The sequence below is a fragment of the Aythya ferina genome, assembly GCF_964211825.1.
Source record: "Aythya ferina genome assembly, chromosome: 4".
NCBI lineage: Eukaryota > Metazoa > Chordata > Aves > Anseriformes > Anatidae > Aythya > Aythya ferina.
The window spans coordinates 28,108,627-28,125,862 of NC_140300.1; the positions used below are offsets into that span (position 1 = coordinate 28,108,627).

General features: G+C 43.1%; 1 protein-coding gene across 5 annotated transcripts in view; it reads right to left on the minus strand.

Moving 5' to 3' along the window:
* LNX1 (ligand of numb-protein X 1) overlaps window positions 1-17,236 on the minus strand; it is a 120,141-nt gene that overhangs the window by 9,706 nt on the left and 93,199 nt on the right. For all 5 annotated transcript variants that reach the window (XM_084517663.1, XM_084517664.1, XM_084517662.1 and 2 more), the window contains 5 exons: window positions 16,661-16,816; window positions 12,952-13,154; window positions 10,694-11,065; window positions 6,071-6,205; window positions 286-463 (listed from right to left, as the gene is read on the minus strand). In XM_084517663.1, coding sequence (XP_084373789.1) covers window positions 286-463; window positions 6,071-6,205; window positions 10,694-11,065; window positions 12,952-13,154; window positions 16,661-16,816 — 1,044 coding nt within the window. The remainder of the gene's footprint in view (window positions 1-285; window positions 464-6,070; window positions 6,206-10,693; window positions 11,066-12,951; window positions 13,155-16,660; window positions 16,817-17,236) is intronic.

Sequence of the window (17,236 nt, forward strand, 5' to 3'; positions counted from 1 at the left end):
AAAGATTTCAGTAGTTAGGAGATGGTGGTGCAAGCCCATTTTCCTGTGAAAAATGATTTTGTTTCCTACCACAATATGTTTATATTCCCCTTCACAGAGATGGTTACTGCTGTGTATAGTACCTTTCCTAGTAGCTAACTTGAGACCCTCTAATCTGTCACCTACTAACAGAAATCTCTGGGACAGCCAAAGGCATCTGGGTGCGATGCTTTTGTACTACCCCCCCCTGTTTTTCAAAGGAAGCCTTTGAATTAAAGCATGCTTTCAAACTCAGAGCATTTTTACCTGTTTTTATCCTGCTGTCTCTGCTGATAACTCCTCCGGGTTCAACGCTTATCACATAGATAGGCAGATCCCATTCCCGGTTGGTTGCTCCGCCTGCTACTGTCATTCCCAGAGACTCCGTGTGATCTTTCCGGACAGCCACCACCTTCTCATGGCAGGTGACAGCATGAAGGGTGTTCTGTGATGGGGAAAACAAAACACACGCAGTGGGCATGGAGACCTCCCTGACAGCTTAGGCATTTTCTACTGAAGCAAATATTCATCAGGAAGTATCGAAGGAACACCAAAGCCCTTTACAAGTGTCTGCCACATCTTTCTGGGTGGCTGGCATAGCTCTCCCAAGGCTTAGGCTCTGTGGAGTCAGAGATGCAGCCAAAATAACCCATACTTTAGAGTCAGACACAGCTTCTACTGAACTCAGAAGCAGATTAGCAATGAGGCTAAGAGAAGTATGAGCAGGTCTTTGAAATGTAAATTAAGAACACAATTTTCCAAAAGGAAAAAAAAAAAAAAAAAAGAAAAAAAAGTGATTGATATGATCACCAGTATTGATATAATCACCAGTATCATAAACTATCAGTTTATGATCTGTATCTTACTGCTTGCAATCTGAACATCATCTGTATAGTTATGAGAAATGGTACACCTGGGTTAAAGGAATAAACCTGTTAGGACAGATGAGAAGACACAGACTTCATCTACTCTTCCATATTTCTGTTTCTGTATAAGATATTGGCTAGAACATGGTAGAAGAATATGTATTTCAGTGAGAAAGGTCTATAGAGAGTGAAGACCCACAGCTTCCAGGGTGCTCTTCCTAGTTCTCATGTTTGAGAGGTCACTCCGTGAGAGCCACCTCTGCTGTCTGAGGGCAGTCATCCTCTTGCTCCTGTCTCCAGATAGAGAGTGGTGGGTGTTACACATGCATCACTGGCCACACAAGCTAGTCTCTGAGCAAGGGTGAAACAAACTCACGGGTAACCTTGGGATGCACGGGGCACACAGCTTCAACACAGCCTGTGGACTGAATGGTACCTTTACAACCCATCCATTTCTAGCAGGAGAGCTTGAGAGACAAGGGTGCTTCTCCAGAATGTAAATGTTAATTGCTTTGGCTTGCTTAGGCATGTCATAAGCTGTGCTCCAGGCACCAGCTCCTGAAGATCCTAGTCCCTCCTGCAGAAACCCTCTTGGAGCTGGAATAGACATGCTGCTAAATACATCTCAAATGTAGCCCCCTGCCCCCTTCTCATTCACAAGCGTGACCTCACATTTACAGTATGCAAAAAGAATCTATAAATCTCATTTAAAGCCACATTAAACTCTCCTAAGCAATCTGAGATCTCACAACGACATTCTATCTCAGTTCCTGGGCCAGCAGTGCAGAAAGAGGAGCAAGAAAGCCCATGGCTTCTCCCACTGTGACTATGAGGAAGGAAGAGAGCAGCAAGAGGCTTTTATGGGAATAGGAAGGAAGAAAAGAAGAGTGTCAGTGGGAATTATGCGGTGTGGGGACAGATACATGGAGGGCTTCTCTCTACGTAGTACCAGTACAGCTTAATTTTCAGGGAAACCACAGAGCTTCAGGAACAAAAAGGCAAAGAATTACATGAAAAAAAGATCTTCTCTTAGTCAGTGGGACAACAAGCGAACTGATATAGTTGTCTGGACATACCACCTGCAGAGCACTGGCACTGTGTCAGAGTAATCGGGTTTATGGCTTGCAACCGAACCTCAACGTTTCTGAAGGCTTTAAAACATTCTCTTTTAGAAGACTTAAGTGTCCTACTTCAGGTCATTTTAATCCTTCAGGAGATCACATTAATCTTCAAAGCTTACAGGTTTTAAACTTGGTAGCTCTAACTTTGTGCAAACTAAACATAATGTTTCATCTGTGTTTGTGCAAAATGCTGTCCTTTTTCCTCTGGAAAAAGAATGCCTTTCTACCAAGAAGCAGGCACTTTCTGCATCATGTGGGATAGGGGCACTACTAATTTTCACAAATATGTGGGTATGAAATTTTGTAAGAAAACATGAAGTTACAAGTAAGCTTGCAACCCTGAGCACTCAGAGCAATCCTGTTACTTATGCTATGTCCACCATGTCTCTGACTCCCAAAACACTGGCTGATAAATCAGCTAAGGCTTTGTTTTTGAGGACTCAGTGCAGAGACGAGCAGCTTTCAAAGTGGTGCTGACAAATTTTCCTGTTATATTTCAGTGAACAATTATATAAGTACATGTAGTTGTCTGCTGAAACATGCAAGATCAGTTTTCCTTTGAAGCCACTCTTCTGCATGTCATTTTTTACGTGACTGCAGATAGAAAGGAGTTAGGGCAACTTGGCCAAGACGAAGGCCGTGATGAAAGCAAAGTAAAGCCTTTTCCAGTAAACACACGTAGAGCTTTCCTGGAGGTACTGCTGATAATGAGTAAGCCAGTTAAAAGGCAGTGTTTATCAGTGACTGCATTTCAGTGCATTCTCCTCCAAACAATTGTCCTTCTCTGTCATTCTGACATGAACTCAGAGGTTAGAAGAAAAACATAACAGTTCATCTTCTCCTTTTTACATTTTCTCTTTTGGGGGGGTATGTTTACTGTAAAATAAATATTTATGGCAGATTATCACAACATCAAAGCCACGATGTGTGCCTTGCAGGCAAAGGATGTGGCTGTGTCTGTTTGGAAGATGCATTTCACCTGAGGGCTAACCTGCTTGGATGGTCACAGAACATTGCTCAAGCAACAGGGCAATGGACTCGTTTAAATGCTTGGCAATTTGTCAAAAAGGAGCAAGAAAACAGCTCCAATTAAAAATAAGTGTTATTTAATTAATGGCAAAACTCCCGCTGACTTCAAAGAAATCAAATCTGGCTGGTTTCTACATTACAGCCCTGCTCAACAGCCTCTGCTACACACGCTAGTGTTTCTGATATCTTCTCTTTCTCGAATCCAGGCAGCAGCCAGAACAGTTTGGGCTGGACATCTCGTATTCCTGCACACCACAAAACGGCTTAACGAGACCCCGTATGGGAGCAGTCTCCCAGCACGCCATACAGCCCCCATCACTGCCACCACAGGAGGATGTCATTACAAACTGTCCTCCTCTCTCTGCTCTTGGTTGCGTGGCCCATTGCCATTGGCATTGGCCTGAAAGAGAGCCGACTTCTCGATCCTTCCAGATGGAGGCAGGTTGTGGGGAGGGCAACGGCTTGGCCAAAAGCGATTCCTGAGCCATCGTCTGAACAAAGCGGCTGCTGGAAGGTTATTCTTGGCACCGAAGGCAGTGATGGCTTGTGAGCAGCTTGCAGCCCATGTTTATTCATGTGAGGGCTCAAAGAGAGGATTCCTGGCCTGCTAATATCACCTCCTAAGGTAGGGCCAGGGGCGGGGGGAAACACAATTAAAATTAATCAGAATCCAAGTCACTCAGCAATCTGTCTATCAACCACACATAATAAAGCAATTCTACTGATGGCAGCAGATTCACCAAACCACACACACACATAGCAAACTCCCCTGATGGTGAAATACAACCAGTGAGCACTGCCCTGAGTTTGAGCAAGAGCACGTGCTGTGTTAGAACACTGTGCAGACCCTAGGCCTGCAAGCATTATTCCTGCTCTAATGCCTATTAAAAAAAAATATATATATATATATATGCATATATATATATATATATGTATATATATATATATATATATACACATACATATATACATATATATATATATATAACATTTTAAGTCTGCCAAAGCTTGGACTTTAAAAACCTTGAATTGCAAATGATGTTCAGTTAAACCTTCAGCAATAAAATAAAAGCTGGAGATACTCAAACTGACATGCTTGTACCCTATAAAAGGGCAAATAACACTCCAGTAGTGATTGCATCAGCCCAAAATCCTACAGGGCCCGAAGCTACTCATGACCACTGGCTGTACTGATCTACTGATCTATTGCCAGTGCATCTTTTCTGATATAAGCTCTCCACTGCCCACACACCGAGCTAAAGCGAGATGGTAACAGCTCAGAGTTTTCTCTTCTGTCTCTGACCTTCCCTGGAAAGTGCCCAAATTGTGGCACTGGGCAGAAACCCACAGCAGGTTGCCTACTTACTTGCTTATGGAGCGTGTATGTCTTGTGGCAAACTGGAAATCCCCCTAAAAGCCACAACCTTTTCTTCAAAAGATGATTCATTAGCCTCAGGGGGATAGTTGCAAGTCAATAGTGGCCTTTCAATCTCACAGATCCCCCAAATAACATTGAATTTACCAATTTTCATCTAATACCTCTTGGTACAGGAAGAGAAAATGGGGATCTGGGGCAGTGTATGGAAAACAAGCCATGTTGCCAAATAATCACACGTGGTATCAATTAATCAGATCTCTGTGGTGGAGCTAGCAGGTGCTCCAAGCATCACTAGAAATCATATAGCAGCATCATGAGCTAATTGCTGTCCTACACATATCTCCCTAAGGAAATCATTACTTCATTAGGAAGTAATGTTTTGCAGATGCTTGATTAGTTGGGCACTATTTGCTACCGGCTAGTAGCTACCCAGCACCAGCTCTGCTCCATGGTTTAACCCCTGTTGATCCTTAGCAAGGGCTGGGGTTGTTTTTCCATGAAGTCTCAAAACTAACAACAAAGATACACTGATATGTATATATATGCTAGACATAAAAAACATTGAATAAGTATAGTTTAATCAAACAAACAAACAAACCAGAGAGAAAGCAAAAGGAAACCTGCAGAGAATGGGTATCTTTAAGCTTTTATGAAATGCAGAGCGAGGTTTTCCTCCTGTCTGACAGCTGCACGCCCAGTCTGACAGCTGGTTCAGTCCAAAGGTCTCTTTAAGGACACTTCTTGCTGCCCATCAGGCAGGAGGGATTTAATCCAGCCCTGGCTTTCTTCCTTGCTCATGCCCCCCTTGGTGTGGACCAGCTCATGAGGGTTTTGTGTTATGGTGACACTCAGAGTGATTAATGTAAATTAACCAGGCATATGACTTAAATTTAGTGCAATAAAGAAATTCAGCTCCTGAATGAATATTCTTACATACAGTAAAAAAATATGGTTAATCTGCTGTGATTACCCATGGTGTTAAATAAAAGCCACTTTCATTCATCACAAGCACCTCCATGCAACAGCTTAACCTGGTTGAATTGGCAGTAGTCCTACTTAAAATTATGACTCTAGTAGATTCAGATTCATTTCTCTCAATGCAGACAAGTTTTTAAAACATGGAAGGGAGCTCCTAAATCCCCTCTGCCCCAGGCCCACACTCTTCTGTCCCTGTTCTCCTCAGCCCAAGGGCAAGACCTGGATCCCCAGGTGCTCGCAGGGGAGGCCACTCTGGCTATTTCTGCTGTAACGATGCTGTCCCATGGGGCCACACAGCAGTGGCACAGTCAAACACAAGCCTCCCAAACCAACATGTTTGGTGGCCAAACCCATCAGACACTTGCTACGCTTGCCGTGGCCAGTGAGGACCTCCCAGCTGCAGCTTTCGAGCTGGGTCAGAGCATGGGTATCCAGAAACGAGCAGACCAATAATAACTGTAAATTTCAAGAAGCTTAAAGGATTCTCTCAGATCGATCTATGAAAACTTCTGCCTGCAGACTTTGCTCCAGATAGAGGAGCCTCAGACAAGCCTGTTGTTTTCATTGGAGCACATCTCCCTGCGCTGACAAGATCCAGAAACACCACCGCATGTCTCCAAAACCCCAACCACCCACCAGGTCCCCCTTTCCCATGGACAGAAGGATGGATGTGCTCTCACCTTGCAGGGGTTGTTCCTCTCGGCGGGACAGGGCTGGGGGCTGCTGCCGTAACCCCAGCCTGTTTCCTGCAGGATGTCCGGGGGCTGCTGCCGGGTCTGCCGTGACACCACAAAGTGAACCTGCTTCTCGCTGGCCTGCAGGAGGAGGTACAGGGTGAGTCCCAATCCCACTGTTTTGCCACAATAATCCCAGGTAAATCAACCAGGGACAGTTCACAAAACACAGATCCCATTTAAGCGTGGATGGGATTTCCCTCTCGCGTGGTCACGGTGACATAAAGCAGTAGCATCAGTTCAGGTTAATAAAATCCATAAAAATTTACTGCCAGCTACTTAAAACTTGAAAATCTGGTGTTAACCCTGAAAATTCCTGTCTGCCCCAGATCTGGCTGCAGCTAGTGATCCCACCCATGGTGGTGGGGTCGCTGAGCAGTCCTTGTGCCCACCTGTGTGCACCAGCACAGAGCAGCAACCTGCCTGCCTGCCACAGGAGAGAAGCAGACACCTGGAGCTGCTGCTCCCTATATTTAGTGCTATAATGAGGGATGTGCTTCAGCTTTGGCTGGTGAAAGTGGGGAATAAATGATGCAGCTGAGCCCACCTGCCTGCAAGAAGTGTGACAGATGTAAGGCAGCTTAAAGAAAGGGATGTGGCACCATTTGGAGAAGTAAAATCCCCCTGTGCCAAAGCACAGAGAGAAAGAGTGAGCAGACACAAACGAGCCTGCAGAGTAATGGAATTTAGGGTGGGACGGTCGCCAAAACTCTCACTTTAGGAACAGCAATTGAAAAAAAAAAAAAAAAACAAACCTGAAATAAGCTCAAAATACTTCTGCACAACAGAGTCACAGTACTCACACATCTAGGAGATGCTGCAAGGCCTACAATAAGTTATCTTTGCTCATTGTTTTCAGGTGCTCTGTGTGTCCCTTATATTGACCTTATTAGTTCTGTGTACAGGTGATTTTTTTTCTGCTATTGAACCAGTACTAGGGAGGCCACCCGTGTCACCAGAAGCAGATGGCTTAACTCTCCCCTCAGAGAGGTGCATATCAATCTGTTCAAGACAACGGTGGTGCAGTAACTGAGCGGAGAGGGAGGGGAATTCAGTGAGGTAAATCACGTATCTGTCATAAAGGCAAACCAACGGACTGAGCTGAAGGCCTCGAAGCTATAGGAACATACTCAGAAGATAAAAAATTCATCCTCTAATCTTCTTCTATCCAGGCTAGAGACCACAGTGCTGTGGCAGGTAGGAAGGACTCTTAAAAGCTGGTCTCCAAAGGGACTCCTGTCTGCTTACTTGCAGTTCATTTCCAAGGAAAAGCTCAGTATCTAACGTGGAGACCCCTGCAAGCATCTTCAGAGCCCCCGGGACATCAGACCTCCAGAGATGCTTGCTTGCACTGTTCCCCTGCTCGCTGGGGAGAGGCTCCAAGGAAAGCTGGCATTGAGCAAGCAGCTGGAAACCAAGCCCAGCCCCAGTTGCACTATTGAAATCAAATCTCCCACAGACAATTAACAGAAGCTAGAGGAGGCCCCTGGGATTTTCATTTTTATAGTTCAGTTTGCCTTTTCTGTGGCTGTATTCAGTAGTACTAGCTGAGAATTACTAAAAGCACTTTTGAAAATGTGACTACAGTTTAAAAAACTGTAAAAAAAAAAAAAAAAGAAAAAAAACAAAAAACTACCTCTTCCAACTTCAAGCCTGAAGTCTGCACGTTCAGCCCATGCTATTTGCCAGAAAAACAATATCACAGTAAAAAAAAAAAAAAAAAAAAAAAAAAGCACATTTTTATGTTACCTTACCTGTACTTTGGGGGACAGTAGGTTTTTCCATCAGCAAATAAAATCTCCACAGCTTCATCACTTGGTACACAAGCACATATCAAAAAATAGCTTGCTAGGTAATTTTACCAGATTTATTATTACTTAACATCAAATTCTGAACTCTAAGACTAGTATTTTTGGGTACTCATCTGGTACCCGAAAGTAGATTGATGTATCTAGGGAGAAATGAAACCACCCTGGTTTGTAGGTTGGTTGAAATGTAACTGAACAATACAAGACTGAACCTCCTAAGGGCATATGACCCCCATGAAAATACAGTTTTCTTTAAAACAAACAACTTCAACTTACGCAACTTCTGTTTAAAACTCATCTGCTGCCACATGGTTAGTCTCAAAATTGGTTATTTAGAGGGAGGTTGTAAATGTGATTAATTCTCTGTAGACCGACTAGCAAAAGTTCAGCACAGTCTCTATTGCAATGTCACATTTGTCTCCAGGTCAGTTAAGTTGAGTAATTTCTCAGAAGTCCAGAGTGTTTTAAGAAGTTATCCAAACAAGACGACTAGCTTTTGTATTTACATACTTCCATACACAAACCCATTAACATTTCTACTGATCAGGATATTAATTGCTGCTTCATCCTGATCTCCCTCCCTCCTTCCCTGCTTGTTCCCCCCTCTTCCCCCCAATTCCATCTCTGCTCTTTATGCTGAAGCTAGAATTAAATCAATAAGGTTTGTTTCAAGCCCATGTACAAGTAATTGCAGAAGCAGCCCACTAGAATTAAAATTCATGTTATGGACAAAGCAAATCAAGCACCAAGTGGGGAACGTTTTGCAAAGCTTTGGCTTGGAAACCTCCAGAGGTCTCTTTTGCACCAGCATGATTCTGCTCCTGCTTTTGGGAGCTGTTTCCCTGGTTTAGGTAACGCAGCCTGAGAAGATCTCCAGTTACCTGCACTGTGACCTCCCCTGGAGATGCAATGTCCAAGCACAACAGCAGCCAGCAGGGCTACAGGCATGGAGAGGCTGCACAGAAACACCCTCAGATTAAATATGCCGCATCTGACACAAGTCTGTGACTAAAGATGATGCAGCAAATGGGAAGCAGTGAGCTCCCCAGCATTACGATGTGTGCACGCTCCCAATTAGCACTTACACGTTTTCTTCATTTCGGTTCTTGTGACTGAGCATATAAACAGCCAGAAACCTAACCTCCTGATTATCAGCTGCTTCGCCTATGCTAATGTATAATTGCTACAGGCCTGAAGGATCAGATTTTTCTCAATTAATCACTATTTAGAAGTCAAAACTAATCAGAGTCTGCAGAAATCTGATGTTCTCCCAGCTATGCTCTCATAATAAGCCACCACCGCCTTTTATCATATCAGAGAAGGTTTGTTCTGCTTTTAAGGAAACTGATTTCATATTTGAAGCTTCCAGCACTGTTAATTTGAAGACCTTAATGTGTTGTGAATGACACACACTGAGATCTCAACAGACAGGGTACTGTTGTGAAATGAGAGGACAAAAAAAAACATGCCGTGTAAGAAGCAAATGCAAAACATTTGTGGCCTTGGTGTAACGGTTTTTCTCTGGCATAACGTGGAAACAGGAAAGGCAAATGATAATTGATGAAAAAACATGACAAAAAAGACACAGGTTCCGGGAATTTTGCGTTAGACGAATGTGATTCATAGAGCTCACATCAGTGCAATGTAATCCTTGCTGTTTGGAAACCTGAAGCTCCCCTTTGATGGGCATGCTGTTTAAATTCCCAGAGACTGGTGTGCATTTCAAGCATTATTATAAATAACATCCACTCTTTGGAACCCAATAAGAGCTTTAGTAGTGTTTTCAAACACTTGCGTGTTAATGGTCTCATTAAGTCATTCTTTCCATTTCATGTCTACGCTGCATGTGTTTTTTGCTTATGAAGCACTGTTGCCTTGTTTCGTAGCCATAAAGAACTGTTCCAAGAATACCAGTTTTTCAGAAAGGTTTTCATTCCAGGCTTTCTTCCCCTTGGAAAATTTAGCATCCCTCTCATCCTCCACCCCCACCGCCTTCTGCTCCCAGTTAGTGATCTACATAAAGTAATCCAGAAAGATGCTGTACCAAAATTTCAACAACTGGTGTTATGCACAGGGTTGCAGTTTTGTTGCCCAGACAGAACACACCAGCTTGCCTGAGGATGATTGGGAGCCCCTGCTCCCAGCATGTGTACGAGCTAATGGCTTTGTCCATACCTATGCCATAAACTTTTCAATTAAATTTAGTTACATCCATCTGTGAACCTGTGCTAAAGGAGAAATCCTTTCCACAAAATACATTGATCTGAATGTTTCTTCCAGCCAGGCTTGTGTTACCCTGATGATACCTGTCTGAAATGGGGAGCATCCAGACTGACTTGACATCGTGCTATTGAGGCACATGAAATTCTTCAACACATGAACACTCTGCATCCCTCCAAATGAAATGAAAAGTTGCACAATAACAACTGCTATAAAGAAGAAGTAAAAACAACAAAAGATTCTTGGCTTTGCTTTTTGTGTTGAAGTTTTTGTTTGTTTGTTTGTTTGTTTGTTTTTCCTAAGGTGGGCTGTAAAGAAATAAATCCAATAAAAATATTTCTGGAAGGGAACTTAGGCAGAAGCTGACTGATTCTGTAGCTGAGAAAGGCCCAACGACACTTTTGTACTAAGACTGCTAAGAGCATCACAGAGGCACCCCGCATCTCCTTCCCTCCCCGAAATGCACACCCCTTAATTTTGCAAGAGATGGTGAAAACACATGCCAGGCTCAGAAACCGTGCCCAAAGCCTTGTCGACAGACCTGTATCAGGTGGGCCGCGCTCTCCGGGCTGCCGTACCGATGGTCGTGCCCGTTGATGGCCAGCACGCGGTCGTTCTCCTGCAGCTGCCCGTCACGGGCTGCCACGCCTCCCTCCAGCAGGTTGAAGATAAAAACCCCGGGCTCATCGGCCCTGCGGACCAGCTTTATGCCCAGCTGCTCATCCGGGCTGCTCTTGTTCAGGACGACGTGGAAGCTGTCATCCCTGTTGCAGTGGGCCTCGAGGGCAAGCCCGCTGTTTCGGCACCGGTACCTCTGCTCCCTGAGCACCGTGAGCCGCAGCACGTGGCAGGGCTGCTTCAGGATCGACAGGGCGTAGTTGTGAGGCACGTTTTTGATGTCCATGCCATTCACCTGGAAGGGAGAGCCATGAATCAGCAGCATAAAGGCCTTCTAATCTGAATTGGCACCGGGGGCGGCCGGCCTATTTACACAGATGTCTTCACACAAGGTGACATGCGCTGCTTGAAACCGCCTGGTGCGGGAGTCCAAGGCTGTGCTGCAGAGCAGTCTTCCCCCAAGGAAAGGACGCACTGTACAGACACTTTCTGCCTTCCCCCCCCCCCCCCCCCTTCTCTCTGATAGTCTCCAGATATAACTGTTACTTTTCAGCTTTATTATTGTGCTCCTCCAAGCTCCAATATCCTTTCATATATCTTGGTTTTATTCCACTAGCTTCTGATTTCAAATCACCTTGCCAGCCTTTCCTTTCACTCCCACCAGTTTCCTTCATTATCTCCCAGCTGTTTTAGTTACAGCAAGAAAATTGTGCCCCAGTAATGAATCTCTAATTAAAGTAGAGAAAAGAGCCTCAAGTACAAGGTCAAACATCCCGGATATTTAACTAGCAATTGTGCTGGCACATCACACTGGAGGATCAGGCTTTTTACGCTTCTCAGTGTTTTCCAGGTAAGGTTTAACTCTGACAGCAGTAAAACCCCATAACTACTACTTCTTTATTTTAGCTCCAAAAAAAAAAAAAAAAAAGCTTCCAGTCAGTCCTGTCATGCCTGCATGTATAAGGGTGACTGGTCATTGCACTTTATCACCACTAAATGAAAACCAGTTGCAAGACTGCTGGAAAACCTGACTCACACAAGTTATTTCCATGCAGCTTCACGTTGTTCAGGTTGAACTCCTTAAATATTAAGAAATGTTTCCGAAGTGCAACGGCAGTTCCCCAAGACAGACAGAAGTGCTCCACATGGGTTTGTTTTTGCAAGCTGCCTGTGTGGTCGTGGCAGGGTTGTCCCTGCTGTGGTCTGGCAGGGGACCGCACCTCTATTGATGCAGCTGAACTAACTTCAGATTGGGTACTGCATGTGATGTGAGCAAGGGACTGAAATGGCCAGGGCTCCTCCATACATCCCTGGGCAGCCCAGTGTTGCAGTAGCTCAGCTGCTCTGCTCTGGCAACTGAACAAGAAGCCCCCTTGAGAGGCACCACCTGGTTAGCACTCATGCAGCAGTACACCCATGGCAGCATCAGCCCTCCAATAACAGAACAGTCTGCTGAAATGTTTACCTGTAATTTGGAAACCTGTGCTGAGCCATTTGGAAAAAACACGCTGCCATCTTTAGCCATGCTATCAGCAATACTTGAGCTAACTGGTTTAAGCTGCTTGGGGTGTACCTGCATGAGCTGCACTTGTACCTTTGGCTCCAAATGTAAGTACGCCTATTCATTCCAACTATACATCAACAAACCTTCAGAGCAAGTAAAGAAAGAAACAGGCATTTTCTGTTATCACTCTTTTCTTCCAAGGACTGAAAGATGAATATAATTTAGCATCCTTGCACAGCTCTGAGTCAATGGGGCAGCTGAGAGTACTGTTCTCATTCAAAAGCTATTGCTGAAGCCATCGTTCACAAGATACATGCTTTTTAACCATCTGGCCTAATTCTTGTTCATCTGTTACACATTTCTATAGAAACGAGAGCAGAAGTAGCAGCCAACAGCTAATGCCTGAATGCTGCTCAAGTTTGTTCCTAGAGATTACACCTGTGACTGTGATGGGGCAACACTCACAGCTCAGAGTGGGCAGGGTCTCATGCAGTGTGGTGCTGACACAGACAGGACATAACCCAGATCAGGCCCCATCACCTACTCTGGTGTAAGTGGATTTAAGGCAATAGAAACCACACTATGTGAGATTTAAGCCCACAGCTCAGTAGAAACAAACAGGACAAAAAGCTTATACTTTATTATTATTATTGTCTTGTACCTCCATAGTACTGTACCTTTAGTATCATGTCTCCAGGCAGCAATCTTCCATCTTTGGCAATTACTCCATCGCGATAAATATGCTGTATAATGATGTGAACCAAAGGAGTCTCACTGCCTCCCACAATCCTAATGGCCAGGTTCTCATTGGGATCGGTTCGGTTGATCTTAATGCAGGTAATTTCACCGTCTGGAATCAGGTGGTACAATCTGGGAAAACCTGGAAATGCGTGTTGTAAGGTATTTATTTGACGTCACAGCTTTGCTTCATTAAAACATGTACTATACTATTTCAAGTACCTTTCATTTACCTAAAGTAAGTTTTATGCATGCATGTGATTTATGCTAAGTAGGGAGGAAAGGATACATATGTTTGCTTAATGGACTTGAAGGTTTGTTTTTTTTTTCCTAATTAATACATTCAAACTTCCTCTTTTCCCCACAAAACACATCTTCAAATCTTTGATGTAATCCAGATAGATGACACATGATTAACAAAAAAATAAAACAACAAAACCAGTTACACTTTTAAAAATATGAATTTTAAAGGAACAAAATACATTCTTAGTCACCAGAGTGCTTAGCTTGTGACATCTCATGAAGCACTTTTTTTTTTTTTTTTTTTTTTTTTTTTTTAAACCTCCAGCTAACAGCTGAGCAAGATTTCTTGGGCAACCAAAGCAAGGAGTAGTTTTCCCTATCAGACCTCTCTCCTTTCACCACTGTTGAATTCTAGGAAATAGGAGTAACTGGCTGTTACTGAAAAGGGTGTTTATGAAAACCACAATACATTCAGGGAGGGAAAGTTCACAGAAGACCTGATTGATCTCCAAAGTGTATACACATAAGCAAAATTACTTCTACTGTTGGCCAGCCAGCTCTATCACATCTACCACAGACTTCTCCTAAAACCTGATTGAGAAAAGTAACTTCAAATGAGCACGCATCTTCTACCATTGATACAGGAGGTGACATTTCCACATCATTGTCCATCCATGGCCTGGAGAAATGTATCTGCAGATCTCTCTGGCCTTGAATAATTACACCTAGACCTCACTGTGATGGGGTGGTATTCCCACAGGCTTGGGCCTGTGCCTGACCCAAATACATTAATGCCTTGCTGAACTGAAGAGGATGAGCAGCTCTGCTTTTAGGAACAGTCAACTCACTTGGAAGAAGAGCAACATTTTCCCTGATTTTTTTCATGTTTGTTGAAACTGTGGGGTAGAAGGGAATGATGCCAACTGCTCAGCTGCCACGGGAGGATCTCTGCTGGCCCTGGCAACCTGGGTGTGGGAAAGAGGGACTAATGGTGTGAGGGGGTCCTTTTATTTATTTATAATATGTCAGAGGAGAGTATCCTTTTCCAAACCCTACTACTAAGCTGTCATGTTTGTTTTCACAGCATGTCGCTAATACTTTCTTTCCTCTAGGGCAATTCAAAATTTTAATCCACATTCAACTTCAAGTGAAGCTCAAGTAAAAGCACCGGTGAATTATATAGTACAAGTGTGTCAGCATTCAATTGTCTTAAGCCCTCCATAATGAGAGAAAGCTTTTAAATTTTTGGTATGAGGGTCCAAGCCAGAGCCTATATGAAAAACCTGTACATTGAAAAACTAAGTTCTAATATTTTTTCAGTAACCTTTTTTAGAAATGAAAGTACAGTGATTGCTACCAAATAGCAATCAAACAGAAAATGTTAAAAGAAAATTAATAGAACAGTATCTGAGATAGAATAAATAGTATCTACTACAGAATAACCAAGCAACAAAACGGAAATACACCAAAAGGGTTTGGGAGAGATCAAGGGGAAAGAAAGAGTAGGGAAAAAAAACACCCATTAATAAACACCACATCACACCCCTTACCACTTCTTTGACCATATGCTCTTCAGGGCGGAAAGCTGTCTTCCTCCACGTCTGTGAAAAACACCTACTGGTTGCATAGACTTTGACTTTGTGGTTTTATAAAGAGTTGACAGGCAATAAAAATCTATCTGGATAATTACACAGCCTTACTCAATCTAATTTCCAAGCATCCATTTAATTTGTACTCTTGTAACAGCTTCTGTGCCTGTACCGGTGTACTTCAGTTTTGCACGCAAATTAAATTTTCCACAAAGGAAGGCGCATTATTTTCCCCCTACTCCTTTATTTTCTGAACATTGCTTGCCCAGTTTGTAGCTTGTTTGGTTCTCTCTAGCCCCAAGGGTGGATTCGCATGGGCCTCTCACCCCAGTGTCTAATCTGGGGATCCGGTTGCTCTGTCTTCCTATATAGGACATGGACACCCCAAAGGAGGCGCTTACCTTCCTCCACTGCTAAATAATAAGAAACAGCCAATTAACTAGCATCTAAGTGAGGTGTTTAAAATCAGATGACACAAGTATTCTTCAAAAATTGCCAAAGACCTGGTCCCCACATCAGAATAATTGTACACATTTACACTCTTAGTGTGGTTATAAGGGTATACATATGTAAAAATACAGAGGATAGTCTGGATGCCCCAGTATCCTTCTCTGCATGGAAATGCAAGAGATAAATATTTCCATATATTTTGCAAACTACCAAAGCAGTTCTTTATTTCCCTTTGCGTGATGATTCACCTCAGGTCCTAGCAAACTTAATTTTTTGACTTGAATGCTCATTCTCCCATATCTCAGTCCAAAAACTTTTTCAACAGGAATTATCCATCACATTTCTTGACCATGGAGAGCTGTGCACTGAACAAGCTGCTAATACTCTCATGCTGTGGCAGTCTCTAATTGCCCCAGAACAAAATCAGAGCACTGTGGCAGTGAACAGACCCTGCACAAGATATGAACTGATGAAAGTTTCTTTGCTTCTTGAGCAATGCTTTTCCTGGTTTATTAAATCTTGCAGTGGCACTTGGCTGACTTTCAATAGGACTTTATGCAGATGCTTTGAAAGAATTTTTAATAACTAATTTCCTTCTCAAGTGCGCAGTCTACAGCAAAACAAATCTTCCCAATGTTTTTTTCTTGCCAGTGTGTAAGTCACCATGTTTCTCTTTTCATAGGATATACTGCTTTACCTCTCATTTTTGTTTGATTTGCTTGTGGTCTCTACTGAATATAATTAATAATAAATTGCACCATTCTCTCCTTGGATGGGCCAAGCAACCAAAATAACTGGATGATCACTTAATTTTTGCAATCTTCATTAAAGATTTCCTACTTATTTTCACCCCAGACATATACATGGATATTTACATTATCAACAACCTAGACTGTCATAAGCAAAAGGCAATTACTTATTTTTGAAAAATTAACAACGTTTGACAAATTAAGTGTATAAAATACACCAATACATACTTTTTGAATAAGAAAACATTTGATCACCACTTCACCAAACTGTACATTGGTTTCATCAAAACCTACCTTGCTTGTTTAAAGATGATGATGTGCCTGGAAAGCATTGTCTTTGACTTAAAATTTTTTAATGTGTGTACTGTACCCAGAAGAATTGGGTCCTGCTCCAGCACCTGGTTGCACACAGTGAATGGGTCCTCAGCAGGCCCCACCAAATTTATGGGGCTCTCAGCGGGCTGAGGGCTTGTACTATTCACACACATGCAGCTTGTTGTGGGGCTGGAGCATTGGTTTGTACACACCCCATTTTCCATCCCTTACACTCTTAGGCAAAGTTCTCTATTTGCTTTGACAGGTTTTCCAGAGCAGGAAAACCCTGGAATATTGCATACCTTTCTTTACCATTTTATATTTCCAGTCCTTAAATATCGAAGAGCTGCTGAATCTAGAAAGCAGTAAACTTTCTGTCTTGTTTTTGGTGATTCTTGCAGGTTTTCCCACCAAGTGTTGTGTTTTTGTCACCGGGAATGGTATGGAGCATTCTGAATCTGTCAATAATAACAAAATGTCATCTGCATTCAGAAATATTGTCTGGGCTTATTCCCCAAGTAATATTTTCCTTATACCAGTGTGCAATTTTATTGATATTTCCACAGGTCCCATGACAGTAACAAATAGCATAGGAGAGGCTAGCTGTACACTTTAAACTCCGCTTGACTGGTACAATGCGGGACACTGAGCACTCTTTACTATGTTCACCATGAGTCTGTAATATGAGCTTTTAAGTCTGCTTAATATTTCATCCCCACAGTTTACAGCACTTAATGGTAGAGTTCCTTAAGGGCTTGGGTTTCAGCTGAATACTGCGTGCACTGTGCTCCTGCTGGCAGTGCTGCCATCAGAAAACCTTCTGCCTCCATCCCCAGCATCCAGTGTGACAAAGCACTGCATAATCTTTGCTGTGATGC